Genomic DNA, 14,327 nt, shown 5'->3' on the forward strand with positions numbered 1-14,327 from the left:
TCCCCGCAGTTGGAGGTTTTAGCCTCAGGGCAGGCCTGACCAGCCACTGCCTGGAGGGACTTCAGATCACCAGCAGCTGTGATGGTTTCCAGAATTCCAGAATTATCAACACAAAGAGGCTAAAGACAAAGTTAGAGGTCAGTGCAGTGTAGACTTTGGGATCCTTCACTTCAGAAGTACAGATGGTCTTTGCCCCTGGGGTGAGAAGAGGCTGAGGTGCCACAGTCACAGCCACATAGCAGCTTCAACTCCTGGCTTGCAGATTGTAGGGGGGACCAAGCAGCCAGTCTGAGGGGTAATTGCTCTTGCTTTAACCTGCTTGGATCCGGATTGCTATCTAGGGTGGAGGTCCTGGGGTGTGTGACCAGCTTGCCAGAGCATGTGGAGGCTTCAGAGAGGGCAGCCATCTAACTCCTTCGGCAGCTGAGAAAACCTCAGTGTTTGGGACAAAGCTCCCCTGTCTGGTAGCAGAGTCCTACTGTGGCAAAAAGCCCAAAAGTCAAGTAATTGAGTGGCAACATGAGCAAACAAGGGAAGCAAAGCAAGCAGAGCAACCCAACTTTACACTCCTATTTTGGGGGCAAAAAGGATCAAAGCATGGAACAGGAGGAAGACAATGAAGTCAGAACTCCTGCACCAAAAGCTTCCAAGAAAAATGAGAGGGTTATAGGCCATAGAGGACCTTCAAAAAGATTCTGAAAACCAAATAAAAGTGGAGGAAAAATTGGGAAGAGAAATGAGAGTCATGCAAGAAAATTATAAAATGAGTCAACAACCTGACTGAAGAAATATTAAAATATTAAATAATAGACTAACTCAAATGACAAAAGAGGCTCAAAAAGCCAATGAGGAGAATGCCTTAAAAAACTGAATTTGCCAGATGGAAAAAGCATATCAAAAGCTCACTGAACAGAATCATTCCTTCAGAATTAGACTGGCACAAATGGAAGCTAGTGACTTTATGAGAAATCAAGATACTATTAAACAGACCCAAACAAATGAAAAAATAGAAGGCAATGTGAAATATATCACTGGAAAAACCAATGACCTGGAAAATAGATCCAGGAGAGATAACTTAAAAATTATTGGACTATCTGAAAGCCATGATCAAAAAAAGAACCTAGAAATCACCCTCCAAGAAATCCTCAAGGAAAACTGCCCTGATTTTTAGAACCAGAGGACAAAATAGAGGTTGAAAGAATCCACCAATCATCTCTTGAAAAAGATCCCAAAAAGAAAACTTCTACAAATATTATAGCCAGGTTCTGGAGTTCCCAGATAAAGGAGAAAATATTACAAGCAGTCAGGAAGAAACAATTCCAATATTGTGGAAACACAATCAGGATAACATAGGATCTGGCAGCTTCCACACTGAGGGATCAAAGGGCTTAGAACATTATATTCTGGAGGTCAAAGGAGCTGGGATTAAAACCAAGAGTCACCTAACCCAGAAAAAGTGCATATCATGTTTCAGGGGTGAATATGGTCATACAGTGGAATAGAGGATTTTCAAGCATTCTTGATGAAAAAACCAGAGTTGAATAGAAAATCTGACATTCAGATATAAGAAGCAAGAGAAGCATGAGAAGGTAAACAAGGAAAAGAAATCATAAGGAACTTAATCAAAGTTGAACTATTTACATCCCTACAAGGAAAAACAATCATTGTAACTGATGAAACTTTTCTCAGTATGAAAATAGTTGGAAGGGAATAGAAGTGTGTGTGTGTGCGTGTGTATACACACACACACACACACACATATATATATACATATATGTGTGTCTATATAGGATATATGGGCATATGAATACATATGTGAGTGTGTATATATGTGTACAGGTATACATAGACAGAGGGCACAGGACCAATTTAATAGGAAGGGATGATACTTAAAAGGTGAAATTAAGGGGTGAAAGAAGAATATAATGAGAGGAGATGGGGAGAGACAGAATGGGGTAAACTATCTCATATAGAAAAGGCAAGGGAAAATGGATACAATGGAGGGGAAGAACAGGAAGGCAAAAGGGAATGGGTCAACCTTATTCCTATTGAATCTGGCTTAGGGAGGGAATGACATACACACTAAATAGGGTATCTCACCCTACAGGAGAATGGGGGGAAGGGGATGAGAGGGGAGATGATGGAAGGGAGGGCAGTTGGAAGCACACACTTTTGAAAAGGGACAGGATCAAAGTAGAGAATAGAACAAGTGGGAGCTAGGACAGGAGGGAGGGAAATATAGTCAGTCTTTTACAATATATCCACTATGGAGATGTTTTACATGTACAACCTATATTGAATTGCTTATCTTCCCAGCAAGGGTGGGTGACTAGGAAGGCAATGAATCTGGAATTCAAAGTTTTAAAATCAAATGTTTAAAATATATATATGTACTATTATTAATATTATTTTACATGTAACTGGAAAATAAGACATACAGGCACTGGGGCATAGAGATCCACCATGCCCTCCTGGAAAGTCAGAGGGGGTATGGGAGAAGATATGGGAGAGATCAGATTGGAGGAGGGGATATCCAGTGGGACTGCTATTTTGGGGTGGTGGGTAGGGGAAAAACAGGGAGAAAATGTATAACTCAAAATCTTGAGGAAATGAATGATGTAAACTAGAAGTTAATAAAGCATTTGATTTAAAAAAAAAAAAAACGAGCAAGTTCTACTTAGATATGAAGCATAGGGTAGTGATCAGAAGATCAGAGTGGACTATTACTGGGTCCTGCCTTTGACATATACTAGCTAAGAGATCACAGGCAAGTCACAACTTCTCAGTGCCAATAGATAAGTCTTTTAAAATTAAAATGCAGCCAAATGCTAATTTTTACTGGTGGGTCATTTTTACATTGGGTCAGTTACCTGCAGTGATGAAAAAAAGAACAAGCAAAAAAAAGATTAAACTCATTAAATTTCATAGAATCTCAAATCATCTTGAGATCATCTTGCCCAACTCTCATCTGAAACAGTAATTCCCTCCACCCCAAAACAGTCTCATCTATCTAGCTGTTTAAAGATAGAGAACTACATCATGAAGCTCTCTATTCGACTTCCAGAGAGCATTAATTATAAGTCTCTCCTTATACTGAGCAAAATTTTGTCTTGTAACTTTCACCCAATTTATTTCCATCTGGGCTAATGAAGAAGAAAATTTCAAATATATATATACTGTCAATTTGCAAAATATCACTATCCTCTTATCTTAAATCATTCTTACCCATATTCTCTACCTTATCAAAATTCACACTACTGAGATACCATAAAAAGATTTATTCTGAGCCACCAGTACATACTGCTTCCTTCAATAGAATGTAACCTCCTTGAAGGCAGAAATTATTCCTTTTATTCCTAGTGCTTAATAGTGCATGGTACAGAGTAGGTACTTACAAATTTTTATTGACTGACAACATTTTTAACTTCCTTGTATGATCACAATCAGAGGTGATGAATTCTTGTCTCTGAAATTAATCAAGATGTCTCCTGCCAATCAGTGCAAGAAGAAAACTCACACTTATTTTTTAGCTCTCAATATAGTTGTTAAAAAAGTATAAACTAATAAGGAAACATCGGATTCAAAGATCATCAATGCCTCCCAATTCAAACTTTTAGTTTAGCAAAGAGTTTAAATCTACTGAGTCAAATTTTAAATGCCATAATTTAGGAGTGCCAAGAACATCTTCGGAAAAGTTCATTTCATGATTTAAAATGCTATAAGGTAAGGGTCAGGAGAAAAGATTTAAAAGTCTGGGACTGTTTAACTTAAGGAAAAGAAGGCTAAGAAATGATCTCACAATAGTATATAAGATATTATTGTATAGAAGAGAGTGAGTTGCCATTCTCAGGAAGAAAATGGGCTTAAACTGAAACAAAGATTCAGGTTCTATATAAAAGATTTTCTGACAATGAAGATAACTAAATGTCTTAGCTTAGTAACTTATTTCACTTTGTAGAATTGTATACATTTTCTTGGGTAAATTAAAAGGCAATACTGTACTTAAACAGATCTGTCATCTAATCCTTTTTCTCAAATTATGCAATTTGTAACTTATCAGCATAATGATTTTTATAGTAAGATTACCTAAGACTGAACTCTAACGACATTTTCACTAACACTTTAGTAACTAGAAAATACTTTGTCTATCATAGATATAATTTCAAAAGTTTTATTTTTTACTAATGAAGTTTGATTCTAACTTTCTAAAAACCTGTGAAAACGTCTCCCATTTAAATGTGTACAAATGCTTTAAAGGTATACATAAGGATATGTAAAAAGAATATGCAAAAGTTTTCCCTTTTCAATTAAGTCTAAAATATCAATCAAAATGAAAAGTGACAGTTGTGTTATGATGCTGGATACTGGGGGATGGGGGGTAGGGCAGTCCTGGAATTCCTTTGATGTAGGGAATTCAGAGTGAAGAAATTCCCTTAACCAATGGAAATGAACAACTGTTCCACAACTTCAAATCTTAGAAGAGTTGTCAACTGAAAGTAAAGGGGCAATTTGGCCAAGGTCACACTCTCTCAGTGGGAGAACTAAAACTCAGGTCTTCTTGAACCCGAGGTTAGTTTATCTAATATTCCTCTGATTTGTAGACACTGTTAGTCAGAATTATTAATGTACACATTATCACTTTAAAAGTTAAACAGTTCAGAGGCAGAGCCAAAATGGTGGAGAAAAGGCAGCAACTCACCTAAGCTCTCCCCAAAACCCCTCTGAACAAATTTAAATAATGTCATAAAACAATCCCTAGAGCAGCAGAACCCACAAACATGTGGGGTGAGTTAATTTTCCAGTCAGTGACAACTTAGAAGGTCAACAGGAAAGATCTGTCCCACTGGGGTGAGAATAGAACACAATCCAGCACAGGCCATTCCAGCACAGCCCCAGCCACGGCAAACCAGGTACAGGCCTTGGAAGTCACTGAATCTGCGGCAACAGCAGCTGCTTTGAGAGCTCTCAGTCCACAGACAGTAAGGAGGTCAAACAACTGATCAGAAGAAGATTACAGGGGTCTCTTTGAGGGCATTGGGGGCAGGATTATATTGCTTTGCCCATACTCAGATCTGGGTCACAGTCCTGGGTGGCAGTTCCAGGGCGAGAGGGAGCACTAGCACACCAGAGCTTGCAGGTACCAGTGGAGCAGGGACCCCCTTCACAGTTCTAAGGACAGAAAGGAACGCCTGTGGTCACTCACAGACCACAGCACAGGCCAAAAGAGGAGGAAACACCTCTCTTTAGACCATACCACCTTGGAAGAGCTGAAAACTTACAGGTCTCTAGAAGTATCTCTGAAAACTGCTACACAAAAACCCTAAAGTTTGGGACAGTGCACCCTCCATCCTGGAAGCACATCCCCACTTTACAAAGGGTTAAAAGTCAAGAAATAGACTGGAGAAATGAGCAAACAAAAGAAAAAAAGTTTGACCACAGAAGGTTGCTATGGTGACAAGGAAGATGAAAACACACTCAGAAAAAAATAACAAAGTCAAAGCCCCTACATCCAAAGCCTCCATATCCAAAGCCTCCAAGGAAAATATCAATTGGTCTTAGGCCATGAAAAACTGAAAAAGAATTCTGAAAATCAAGTAAGAGAGACAGAAGAAAAATTGGGAGGAGAAATGAGAATGTAGCAAGAAAATAATGAAAAATCAGTCAATAGCTTGGTAAAGGACACACACACACTAAAGAAAATAACACCTTAAAAAAAAGACTGGGCCAAATGGAAAAAGAGGCACAAAAACTCACTGAAGACAAAATATCTTAAAAAGTGAAATTAATCAAATGGAAAAGGAGGTACAAAACCTCACTAAAAAAAAAATAATTCCTTAAAAATTAGAATTGAGCAAACAAGCTAATGACTTCATGAGAAATCAAGAAACAATCAAACAGAACAAAAAAAAAAGAAAAAAGTAAAAGACAATGTGAAATATCGCAATGGAAAAATAACAATGACCTGGAAAACAGATCTAGGAGAGAGAATGTTAAAATTATCAGACTACTGAAAGCCATTATAAAAAACAACCTAGACATCATTTTCCAAGAAACTATCAAGGAAAGTGTCCTGATATTATAGAACCAGAAGATGAAATAGAAATGGAAAGAATCTACCAATCATCTCCTGAAAGAAATCCCAAATGAAAACTCCCAGGAATATTTTAGCCAAATTCCAAAGCTCCCCGATCAAGTAGAAAATACTGCAAACAGTCAGAAAAAATTCAAGTATCATGGAGCCATAGTCAGTATAATACAAGATTTAGCAGCTTCTGTATTAAAGGATCAGAAGGCTTGGAATATGATAATCCAGAGAGCAAAGGAGCTAGGATTAGAAGCAAGAAACCCAGTAAAACTGAGTATAATCCTTTAGGGGCAAAAATAGACATCCAATGAAATAGAGGACTTTCAAGCGTCCTTGATGAAAAAAACAGAGCTGAATGAAACATATAACTTTCAAATACAAGACTCAAGAGAAGCATAAAAATATAAACAAGAAAGAGAAATCATAAGGGACTTAATAAGGTTAAACTTGTTTACATTCCTACATGCGAAGATGATACTTGGAACTCATAAGAACTTTCTCATTATTAGGGCATTTAGAGGAGTATATCTAGACAGAGGGCAAAGGTCTGAGTTGAGAAAGAAAGGATGATATTTAAAAAATAAAATTAAAGGGAGGAATGCACTGGGGGGGGAAGGGAAGGCAGAATATGAAAAATTATCTCAAATAAAAAAGGCAAGAAAAAGCTTTTACAGTGGAGGGGAAGATGGAGGAGGTGAGAGGGAATGAATAAACCTTACTCTTACTGGAACTTGCTCAAAGATGGAATAACATACACAATTAGATAAAAGAAATCTACTCTTCCCTACAGAAAGTAGGAAGCGAAGGGGATAAAAGAAAGGGAGGGGAGAGAGAGAAAGGAAAGTGATAGAAGGGAGGGCAGATTGGGGGAGTAAGTAGTCAGAAGCAAAACACTTTTGAGGAGAGACACAGTGAAAGGAGACAGAATAGAATAAACAGAAGCAAAAATAGGATAGAGGGAAATACAATTAGCAATCCTAACTGTGAAAAAAAATGTGAAGTTTCTCTGATAAAGGTCTCATTTCTCAAACAAATAGAGAACTGAGTCAAATTTATAAAAACAAGAGCCATTCCCCAATTAATAAATGACCAAAATATATGAACAATTTTCAATTGAAGTAATCAATGCTAACTACAGCCATATGAAAATATGCTTTAAATCACTACTAACTGGAAAAATGTAAATTAAAACAACTTTGAGATAGTAACTGATTTCTACTAAGATTAGCTAATAGGTTAGAAAAGAAAACGACAAATGTTGGAGGGGATGTGGGGAAAATGAGACATTAATGCACTGTTTGTACAGGTAGGACCTGATTCAAACATTTGATAGAGTAATTTGGAACTATGCCCAAAGGGCTATAAAACCATGCATACCCCTTGACCTAGCAATACCATTACTAAGTCTGTATCCCAAAAGAGATTTTAAAAAAGGAAAAGGACATATACATACAAAAATATTTATAACAGCCCTGTTCTGGCAAAGAATTGGAAATTGAAGGGATGGCCATCAAGTGGGGAATAACTAAATAAATTGTGATAAGTGGTTTTGATGGAATGTTATTGTGCTATATGAAATGAGCAGAATGCTCTCAGAAAAACCTGGAAAGAATTATAGAAGGTGATACAAAACAACATGTATTGTGTACAAACTAACAGCAATACTGTAGGATGATCAACTATGAATGACTTGGTTATTCTTAGTAATACAATTATCCAAGATGACTCTGAAGGACTTAGGAAAAATGCTATCCATCCCCAGATAAAGAACTGATGGTGTCTGAATAAAGATTGAAGCATATTTTTTTAACTTTATTTTTCTTGAGTTTTTTTTGTATGTCTGTGTTTTCTTTTACAACATGACTATTATGTAAATGTTTTGTATAACTACACACGTATAACCTATTTCAAATTGCTTGCCTTCTCAATGAGGGGAGTGGGGAGTGAAGAAGGGAGAAAATTTGGAACTCAAAGTTTTAAAAATGTGTTAAAAATTGCTTTTACATTTAAGTGGGGAAAAATCTTTAAAAAGTTAAGCAGTTCAAAATTAATTTTAAGTTTTCACACGGATCTGAAATACATTTCAGCTAAGTATTATTGGTCAAAAGCTCCAGTCTATTATATGTATGTCATTATGTAATATCACACACATATAATATTTAAAATAGACTTACCTCTATTGTAGGATCATACTCATCTACAAAGTGATTCTGAATTAGCTGTATTGTCAAGGCACTCTTGCCTACGCCACCAGCTCCAACTACCACAAGCTTATATTCAGTCATTTTCAGCAGGCCTTACAACAAAAAATAATAATAAAAACATAAGCAGAATATTCTTTATATATAAATTTAATGTAGCCCAAACTTTCCTACAGGCCAGAAATGAAATGGATATCTACCTTTATGAGGGACATACACTTTTAGGATATAATCAAAAAATGTAAGGCAGAAAATAACTTTAGTAAAACTTGTTTTAATGGCCTCAATGGAATAGAACATAATAGATTTCTACTAAAATACTATAAGCTACATATCTTAGAAACCTGACTTTCATTTTTGACAACTTTCCCATCAGTATTTTGAGAAAAATCAATCCAGAGTAAGTACAGGCGTGGTTTTTTTTAATTTCATACTCTATTCTTTTTAGAATGGCCAATGTTCTCACTGGAATATGTCATGATTTCATGGATGAGAAGTGCATAGAGTACAGCACTGTACAACCTAAACTGCTGCCGTTGTCATTTTTCTACAAAACTCTAGCTTCTAAAGAGATGGCAGTGGCTATAAAATCTATAGCAAAGATTATGAACAGGTGACAAGAAGTACACCTTGGCCAGCTTCAGACAAAGCTGACAAGTAAATAAAGTTAAAAGTATATAAGAACAAATTATTTTATTAATCAAAGCATTTTTAAAGGATATAGAAACAGATTCCCCCTCCCATGGTGAAATTGTTCAATTTGTTCAACATCAAGAATTTGAACTACATTACATATACTACCATATACATCCTGCCCCCCATATGTAGACATGTGTGTATGTATGTCTGTACATACATACGCATGGAATAGCCATTGATTTCTTTTATGGAACCAAAGGAAAAAAAAAGTACATATAAGAAAGGTCAATCAATACCATTTAGAAGGGAATCGACAATAATCCAAAACTGGATATCAATTCCTGAACAAATTACTTAAATGTGTACATTCATGCACATGCAAATGTATTCATTGTTTGTACATAAATATACATGTATACAGTAAAAAAAAAAAAAAAACATAAGTTCTATCTATTTGGCTCACCCAAGAATAGGAAATATCCAAACAGGTCAAAATCCAAATATTCTAGTTTGTCAAATATACTATTCACCAGCCTGTTTTGAGCCCTACTCTGCAACAGGGCCTTAAGCTCCAAAAGTGTTTGTGTCAGGTAAAGAACTGAATTTACCTTTTTCCATACCCAATTGCCTTCAATATAAGAACAAGGAACTTGTACTAGCCTAGTTCTTAGCCACTACAGCCAGGAAGCTCATGCTATTTTGGCCCTCCTTGTGTAATGGTCAACAACAAACAGCAGGGAGAAAATTTACCATGCTTCAAAGCTAAGCAAGCAGTTCCTACACCAGGCCTAGAATTTCTGATTCCCAAAAGTTGCTAATGCCTTCCCAAATTAACTCATATTTATCCTGTGTATGTTTCGTATTTACTTTTATGTGCACATGTTGTTTCCATGAATATAATGTAAGCTCCTTAAAAGCAGGGGCTCTTTCCTTTCACTCTGTGAACTCAGCAAATAGCACAGTGCCTGGTACATACGAGGTGTTAAATAAATGTTTACAAAATCTGAGCCATAACTTCAACTCCTAGCTCCTGCCTCTCAAAAAAAAACCTGTTTACCTTAAAGTTCAAAAAACAAGGGCTAACTCAACCCAAGTTGACCATCAAGTGTCAAATCCTCAGTCTGACATTTATGACCTCCACAATCTTGCTCTAGTCTCCAGCTTTATCTTGTACTACTGTCCTTCATATATTCTATAATACTCTATAGCATGGCCAAAATGAAGCACTTACAGTCCACCTTGGCTGAACTCAGTTCCGTGCTCTTTCTAGCTGTGCCTTTACTCATGCCTGGAGGGTATTCCCCTCAAATCTAACAATTTAAATCCTATACATTATAGATTCATAGGATTTAGAACTGAAAGGAACCTTAGAAATCATCTAGTCCAGCCTTCTTTCCCTCAGGCTTCCCAATCTGGACAAGTATATGAAATAAAAAAATTAAGATTTAGAAAAATAAATTGACTCTACCATTGATTCACAGTAACGAAGCTAAGATTCAAAATCAAATTGTTTTCACTAAATCCGGTGTTCCCTGCACTAATTTCATTCAAAGGATAGGGACGACAGACCCTGTGATTTCATTGGTCTAGGGAATTTCCAGGTGAGGAAATTTCTCTGTACCAGCACATTCTCTGTACTTTTATAGTCTTAGGGAGTTGCCTGGTGCACTGAGAGTTTAAATGACTTGCTCTGGGTCACACAGTCTAAGTATGTCAGGGGAAGGACCTGAACCCCAGGTCTTTCCAGCTTCAAGGATGGATCTCTACCTACTTTATCAGACTCCCTCTCTCCTTAGGAGCTCCTCAGGTATCATTTCCTCCCAAAAAGCTTTTCCAGATCCTCCAAACAGGAACAAATCTCTTTTTTTCTGAACTCCCATAGAACCTCTCTAATGACCCTTAAAATGTTCTACTTTGTGTCACAGTTCATATGATCATATATTTTGAGCTAGAAGCAACCTCAAACGTCATTTAGTCCAACCCCTTCAGCTTATAACTGAGGAAACTGAGTCTTGGGAAGGGTTAAATGATTATTTGTTCAACTGACACTGAGAGCTTTGAACCCAGGTCCTCTTGATGGTGCCTGCTCATGTACTTAACATCTCCCTTACTAGACAACAAGCTCCTAGAATGTAGATGCCATTCATGTTTTATGCACTTCTGTATCCGCTGTTGCCTATGTGAAGTGCCTAATCAATTTCTACTGAATAAACAAATGGTATATGTGTATGAATATATTTTAATTTCTATACACATGAAGAGTTCCTGAAAAGTTGAATGCAAAAAAAAAAATCACATTTTAAATTAAAGGAAAAGATCATCAAAGTCTTAAAAAATCATATATTTTTTGGAGCTAGAACAAGCAGTAGGATAATACTACCTAACATTTGTATAGTTCATACTATGTGCCAGGCACTATGCCAAGTATTCTACAATTATTACCTCATTTGATCCTCACAACTACCCTGGGAAATAGGTGCTATTATTATCCCCTTTTTACAGATAAAGAAAGTGAGGCAAATAGAGGTTAAGTGACTTGCCCAGGGTCAAACAGCTTGTAAGTGTCTGAGGCTGGATTTAAACTAAGGCCTTCCTAACTTCAAGTCCAGCACTTTATCCACTGCACCACCCCAAGTTCATCACTGTACAAATGAGAAAACTGAGTCAGAAAGAGGTTAAGTGACAGCATAGCCAAGAAAGGAAACTTAGCAGTTTAAAGGTAAGCAACAGCCTTTTAATTTACCTCTTCCTGAAAATTCAAATTCTTATGTCAGCTGTTTAAAACCAACTACATTTGAACATGGATTAGTTTACAAACAATGCCTAACTGCCATCAACTATATGCAGTTGATAAAGTCTATCATTTTGAATCGGAGTTCATCAATACTGCCATCAATCAATGACTAATGTTAAGACTGTCTGGATATTAATAGCCATTTTCCCTTCTCTAATTCACTATGCTTATTACTGCATATGTAAACATCAGCCAGTCTGGAGCTTTAGCTATAACATATGCACACACCTGATTAAAAGGCTGCAGTAAGTTGTTTTGGCGGCCACAACTGAGTCCTCAGCACTGGTCATCATTGCTAAATGTTGGGAGTTTTGTTACAACACGGTATTACTATAGTAACTTCTAAGATGAACATGTTCTGCATTCTTCAGTACAGATAAACACTTTTAGTTTGTGGGTGATTTTTTTTCTTGCTTATAAATAAACTTGACTCAGCAAAATTCTCTGGGATAAACCATTTTCCGTTTACAACTAATGCGAGGTTTAATTCCATACACCTAGAGCTTTCTGCTGCCACTTGCCGAGGCTACAAAATGTCACATACAAGGGAGGTAGTTGAGAACTGAGCGGCTGCAGCTGGACTCTCCCCAACGTAACCTCAAACAGGGGTCTTTGACTACTCAATTCTCTAGGGAAAGGACCCCCCCTCCTGCCCCCAACACACACACACACACACACACACACACACACACACACACACACAGTCTTTGTTCACAAGGAAGACGGCCACTTAGCAGCGGCAGCGACAGCAAAAGAAGTTTCTCGCTCGCTAGGGGAGATGCTAAGGGCGACAGGGAGGACACCGCCAGGCAGCCGGAGAAGGGCAGGGGAGGCGGGGGGCCGGCCAGGAGGGAGTGCACCGACCCACCGACAGACCCGGGCGCAACCTCCACCACGCCCGGACCCGCCCTCGGGGCGGCCGAGTTTCAGCTCGCCTCGAGCCCGGCCGGCTCTCCGGGGAGGGAGGGAGGAAGGAAGAAAGAAAGGAAAGAAGGAAGGGGATTCCCGTTCAGGAAGCAGCGGCAGCCTCTCCCCGCACCCCCCACGGCTCGTCCCCACCAAGACTCCGTCCCTCCCACCCCTCGGGGCTCCCCCACCCCCGCTAGGACCCCTAATTCATTCACTCTCCGTCCGCCCCGCCCAGCCTGGCGCCGGCGAGGAAAGGTCGGACCCCGGGCAGGGACTCAGGAGGGAGGGCGGCGGAGCCCGTACCTCTCTTCCGCGCTGGAGAGACGCTGGGTCTCAGGCCCGCACGGCCGCCTGCGTTAGTACCGCTCTCGAGCCCACTCTGAAATGGCGGGGGCCGGGGAGCGCAGAAGGAGCCGGAGCCCGAGGCGCAGCCACCGCTGCTGCTGCCGCCTCTGCCGCCGCCGCCGCCACCACCGCCGCCTGGGCAAGTCGAGCCCCGAGTGAATGGATGGGAGCCGCGAAGGCCGAGCTATCGATGCGTTCCGCGTTCGACTTCTTTTTGGGCGGGCGAGAGAAGGGAGGGAGCGGCCAGGGAAGTGTGAAAGGAGAGAAAAAGAGGGAGGGAGTCAGACTAGAGCAGAGATAGAGCTAAGTGGAGAAGGAGGAAGAGAGTTGGTGCAGGCAGCGCACCTCACGTGCGGGCGGAGCTACGCCGGAGGAGGAGAGACTAGAGTGCTAGCTAGCTCCACGCCCAGCCTGACAGACTAGCGGCCCCCTTCCGCCCCCCCACTACACACACCCATCCATCCACATACACACAGAGGCTGCCAACTGACCAATCCCCTTCCGCCCTCCAGACCGCACTCCCGCCCACGCGGCTCTCCAGCCACTCACCTAGTGTCTGGTCGTAGACACTCTCCTCCCCCTCCCACACATCTACCCCGAGCGAGCTGCCACACCTTCGGGTCTCCCCACGGGCACCCTCCAAACCAGAGAAGCCCTCTTGTTCTTTCCCTACGTCTGGTGCCGCCGACGGGCCTGCCCAGGTGTCTAGGGCGCATCTCAGCTGCTCACGTCCTTACGTCCACCGGTTCTATCCGTCAACCACGGCGGAGCAAAGCTACGCTTTTGCGCCTTCTTTTACTTCCCTGAAAGCCTATCTGGTTCTGCTCTACTGTCCTGCTAAACTGGAGGACTTTCTGTTCCCTGAATCCCGCATTCCATCTCCCACCTGCGCCTCTCCCCGCCCCCCAACCTGTGTTTCTTTGGTATTGAGAGCTCCCTGAGAGGAACTTCCTGCCCCGTTACAAATGTAGATAAGAACTTGCAATATAATTTGTAGTCTGGGAGCTGGGGTCCGCCAACTTTTCAAAAAATTATTCCAATATAATGAATTTCCTTTATTAAACTATGCATTTTAACTTAGTTATTTTATTTTTCTCAATTACACGTAAACTAACATTCTAATATTCCTTTTTTTAAAAAATTGAGTTCCAAATTCTGTCCCTCACCTAACGCTCCTTGAGAAGACAAGCAGTTTTGTATAGATTATACTTATTGCACTCGTTCAAAACAGTTCCATATTAGCCACGTTGAAAAAGAAAACTCAGACCAATAAGCAAAAATAATTAAGTTTAAAAAGTGTGCTTCATTCTGCTTTCAGAGTCCATCAATTCATTCTCATAGCATTTTTCGTCAT

General features: G+C 39.7%; 1 protein-coding gene across 3 annotated transcripts in view; it reads right to left on the bottom strand.

Moving 5' to 3' along the window:
• Window positions 1-13,139, bottom strand: part of LOC138175791 (GTPase KRas) — a 47,386-nt gene extending 34,247 nt beyond the window's left edge. For 2 of the 3 annotated variants that reach the window (XM_069106274.1, XM_069106276.1), the window contains exons 1-2: window positions 12,932-13,090; window positions 8,260-8,381 (exon numbers count right to left, since the gene is read on the bottom strand). In XM_069106274.1, coding sequence (XP_068962375.1) covers window positions 8,260-8,370 — 111 coding nt within the window. In that variant the 5' untranslated portion in view covers window positions 8,371-8,381; window positions 12,932-13,090. Of the gene's footprint in view, window positions 1-8,259; window positions 8,382-12,931 lie in introns of all 3 variants that reach the window. The other variant, XM_069106275.1, reaches the window with a different exon arrangement.
• Between the last annotated feature and the right edge of the window lie 1,188 nt (window positions 13,140-14,327).

The sequence above is a fragment of the Petaurus breviceps genome, unplaced genomic scaffold, assembly GCF_028583685.1.
Source record: "Petaurus breviceps papuanus isolate PSGF00001 unplaced genomic scaffold, PetGlider_PUasm1.0 79, whole genome shotgun sequence".
Taxonomy (NCBI): Eukaryota; Metazoa; Chordata; class Mammalia; order Diprotodontia; family Petauridae; genus Petaurus; species Petaurus breviceps.